Below are 4,409 nucleotides of genomic sequence, written 5' to 3' on the forward strand. Positions count from 1 at the left end.
TTAATTTTTTTTGTTAATACAGCACATACTAAGCTTCATGATCACACAAGTTATGCATAATAAATGCTGAAATATTGGCATGAATAGTAAGTATTCTCTTGCTTTAATTTTTTTTATCACAACATATTGACATACATACACATTCATATACAATACACTAGTGCTGTACACCAGTGTCCAATTAACCAGTGTTGTCTAGGTCAGCCAATAACTGGTGAAGAAACCTTTAAACTGGTTATTGCCCACCCACTTGGTAAACCATAAATTACCCCTGCTGATAAGTGTTAACATCATAACATAACCTCAAAGAATGTGTAAATATGTGATTGTAATAACTGTTATTGCTAGACAGGATGTTGATGGTCACTTTGGTACCACCCTAAACCTTCCAGCAGGCTTGTTGACTCACATTATGTCTGCCAATATACAAACAAACCAATTAACCAGTTATTGCTAATTATTGGTAGGCAATTAACTGGTGACAAAAATTTTGTAGGTGTACAGCACTACAATACACAAATTCTAATACACATTCAATACCCGAGGGGTCCACAACACAGCTAATTCCAGACACCTCAACTCTCACACATTACATGTGAGACACATGCATCAGATTGTTGTCTCATGCATGTTTTCCATCTCACACATTGCAATTCCTAAGCTATCATGTAAGTTAATTTCCTTCAGACTTATTGGCAAAGCACAAAACAGTGCCCTAATGGTTAAGAATGGAGATGTATAACTGAAATTAGACTCTATTTAGGCCGTTTTGGGTGGGTAATAAATCTCATATACTCCACCTTGTTTTCTAATATACTCCATGCCTTCAGGCACAATATAACATATGCTCAAAATCTAGGTTTATCCAATCGCTATGCATTGTTCACGTGCAGTGATTTAGCGAACGCAATTATTTTGTCACGTGAAGCCGCATAGTTGCCATGGCGCTAGTATTATCACAAGAAAACCAGCTGGTTTTTCCGAACCTACAGCAGAAACAGCCGTGGATGAGGTAAGTAATCTGAGTGTAATATGAAATAGAGTCTAAAGCCTAAGAAAGTTGTGAATTTTGCAATTTTACAAGAATTTTTCTATAAGACGAGACCTCACGCATAATCAAATCTCACTCATGTTAACCTCCGGTGTCACTTCCAAGTGCACTTTCTGGTTGAGGTCTCTGAATCTCATACAGCTTTTATCACATCTTAGTCAGATTCTGGTACAACTTCAGATTCTTCAGGATACTAAACATTAGTTTACTGGCAGTCACTAAATCTTTTAATAGTTGAATCCCTAAATCTGTAAGCAATTTTTGGCTACGTTGCAGACCCCTCATCAACACCAAACAGCTTCTGCTGACCAGGATGTACTAACAGCTGTAAATTGACAATTAAAATGTTTTCTCTTCTACAGTAAGTAAACCACTATAAAAAAGTCTGTGAAAGCTGTAACACAAACGCGCCAAGTTCAAATGCCGCGAACAAAACAGACAACTGTTCCGCTTCTAAGAACCCCAACGGTGCTAAAACGCGAATGAAGCAATCGTACTGCTTACAGCCTTCACAACAAATCAACAAGGTTACAAATTGTCGCAAGAACGTGCAACAAACAAACACCACGAATTACCAAGTCTGATGGTAGTTGCATTTCTGGGTCGACTAAACTCCCCATCTAGAGTCTGAAACAAATCTGCGTCTTCCTCGGCCATCCTGACAGCCATCCGATGGATTACATCACTAAAGTCGAGCTAAAAGTACATCGCAGAGCGCCTCTTAAAATCTTGCGGTATACTAATTAAGCGCCACCTGGCAGAGAACCGTACAAGAAGACAACTTAGACGAGCAAGAGCGAGCGAGAGAAGCTGTTGGTTTTGATATTTAAACAAACAATGCTACTATGTATGATGACTGGTACGTACGTACGTACGTGTTGTAGCTACACATAGATGTGCCCGCTGTACATTTGGCACTTGACATGTGGTCATTGGCGGGGGTGGGATACAGTGTTTTTCAAATCGTAGGGTAGCGACGATAACAAAATGTTTTCCATCTGTGAGTGGTATTCATGGCCAAATCCAAGTCGTGCGTACTAATCGGTAATCACATGAGTATTAATCAATCCTACAACCAAATTTCATCATGGTAATGTACAGTATAGTGTCTGCAGTGGTTATACTTATACAGTAGTTATACTTATACAGTATGTCATGGGTGTATTTAACCATAGATAATATACACCCCCATGGATTGGAAACAAATAAGCGCCACCTGTTCTAGGCTAGTTTCGCGCCCCCATTCAATATGGCGGTAAGCTATGAAATAAATTACAAAGATATTTTACGGGATGTTTATGATTCTGAGGAGCTGAAGATTGATTCCCAAAGAAGCAAAAGTATCGCGAAAGTTATTGATCAGTTGTGCGTGAGTGAGAACACCGCCTTCAGCGACCTGTTCAGCTTAGTTAGCAAGGAAGTAGAACAGAAAAGGAAGGAACCAGCTGCTATCCGTAATTCGTTTCAGGCTTGCTATATGTATCAGGCTGAAAGATTACCTGTTGTGCTGCAGCAGCTTGGGAAGGAGCAACAGGGCAGTATGAATGACTCTTTACTGTGGCAGGTAAATGCACTCAGTATTGCATGCTCAATCATAGCCTTCACTGCGTCCTTCTATTCACACGTTATCTATAATCTATTGGTAGAATCAATATCACTTACCCAGCTAGACAATAAGTGGCAGAGCGACTGCTTATTATCATTGCTTTAAGGTTTATGCATGATGTCTTTATTGGTGTTGTTGTTGTATATACTATTGATGAAATCAATGTTGTTACAATTGCAGATGATTATTGAGAGGCTGTTTATGGGTGGCAACGTGGAGCAATCAGTTGAAGAATTGTCTGGTGACCAACGGGAATTTTCGGTAATTGAAGAAAACGCTATATACCATGCTGCTGGATACGTCATCAGAAAGTTGATTAAGAAGTTCAGGAGGAACGGTGGTGAAAATGCATATATGGATACTGCTATATTGTTGCACATGATTGATGAGGGCACTGTTGGAGATGTGCCTGATAGTACTGACTCATTCCTTGATTACGTAAAGGTATGGACAAACAATATTGACAGAGGAGGATTGAGCCATGCTTCCAATGATGCATACAGATTTTTTGTTGCTTTGGAAACTGCTTTTACCACCTTCTGAAGAGTGGCGAACCCAAGGATAAGATTATTAGTGGGATCATGACTAATGCCAATGTGTTGTTTCTCTGGGAAATTGCTACAGACTTGCCAGAGGATAAGTCAAGACAGTCATCACTTTTGCTCCAGGAAGTAGTACAGCTATGGTACAGCATGAGAGGCTTCTCAATTGCCAACAATTTGCTGGAACAATATAAAAAAGCCATGAAAACTACCACTAAAGGAAGAAAAGGGATTAGAAAGGAACTACATTAGTTTACCTGTTACAAGTAACTGAATTTCATTAAATAATACAAATTTTAAGATCTAGTTGTCATGTAAAGTGGTTTCAATTAAGAATTGATTATAACATAATTATGTACTTCATAGCTTGTTATTTAATATTTTGTTAAATGCAAGTGGTTTATTACCAAAATTCGGTCCAAACCTGCAAACCGATCCTTGTCTGGAGTGAAGATTAGTGAGTTTTTGTTTTACAGCATTATAAAAAACAATGAAATGTCCATGTTATTTATTACTTGACAATTCTTCGACGTTTACACTTGGTCATTGGTCTAGACAAAGGGGAGGTATTTACAGGATAACTCCTTTTCTGTGATATATTACTGCTGCCACCAAGAGCAAGTGACTTCTGCACCATCAGGGCCTGGGTGTTGTGCATGAATTGTGTAACAGATGGATTGTCACTGCGGCCTCCTCGAGATCTCTGTTGGCCAAAAAAGATTTCCACAGAGTCTTGGTTGAAACGTTCAGTGAGAACAAATTCCATTCCATGTGATAGGAGCACTTTGATCATTTCATTCAATGAGTGCGCTATAAATATGGAGTTACTAAAAATGAAATTCTACAGGTGAACTTACCACATATCTGTAGACCTTCAATTGTTTGATCTGGTAAAAGACACATCTTCTTGGAACCATCTGGTATATCTTTGTTATTCGTAACCCACTCCTTCCATTCATTCAAGTAAGTTATCAGTGTCTCTTCCAACCACTGCAAAATTCTAGTAAAGCTGTTTTATACTACACTAAGTTTCACCTGTAGTCTTGGATCATCCACAGAATAAAATGGGTCTATGTCTAGATTTTTTTAATCTGACTTTCTTTTGTGGAACGGGTATTACAAATATCAAAGAACTTGTTAAAAGTTCGGCAAAACTTCTCCGTTTCAACTGTGTTGGTAATTGTCAATTTCAGCTCTCTCATAGTCTTGA

At 38.6% G+C, this 4,409-nt stretch overlaps 1 protein-coding gene across 3 annotated transcripts; it reads left to right on the forward strand.

Annotated features, from left to right (window-relative positions):
- The first annotated feature begins 1,772 nt into the window (after window positions 1-1,772).
- LOC136247148 (uncharacterized) lies at window positions 1,773-3,594 on the forward strand. Of its 3 annotated transcripts, XM_066038784.1 has the most exons (3): window positions 1,923-2,141; window positions 2,227-2,615; window positions 2,838-3,594. In XM_066038784.1, the coding sequence occupies exons 2-3, from the start codon at window positions 2,301-2,303 to the stop codon at window positions 3,198-3,200; spliced, it is 678 nt and encodes a 225-aa protein (XP_065894856.1). In that variant the 5' UTR covers window positions 1,923-2,141; window positions 2,227-2,300; the 3' UTR covers window positions 3,201-3,594. The 3 variants fall into 3 exon arrangements, 2 of the variants coding, with proteins under 2 accessions (XP_065894856.1, XP_065894855.1); XR_010697119.1 differs by lacking the exons at window positions 1,923-2,141; window positions 2,227-2,615 and adding an exon at window positions 1,773-1,910; XM_066038783.1 differs by lacking the exon at window positions 1,923-2,141 and having other exon boundaries at window positions 2,187-2,615.
- The last annotated feature ends 815 nt before the right edge of the window (window positions 3,595-4,409 follow it).

Source organism: Dysidea avara, chromosome 2 (assembly GCF_963678975.1).
Source record: "Dysidea avara chromosome 2, odDysAvar1.4, whole genome shotgun sequence".
Taxonomy (NCBI): Eukaryota; Metazoa; Porifera; class Demospongiae; order Dictyoceratida; family Dysideidae; genus Dysidea; species Dysidea avara.

Coding starts and splice junctions, on each gene's coding strand:
- LOC136247148 (XM_066038784.1), top strand. CDS start 2,301: ATGGCGGTAAGCTATGAAATAAATTACAAAGATATTTTACGGGATGTT. Junction 2,616..2,837: donor ATGACTCTTTACTGTGGCAG/GTAAATGCACTC, acceptor TTACAATTGCAG/ATGATTATTGAGAGGCTGTT.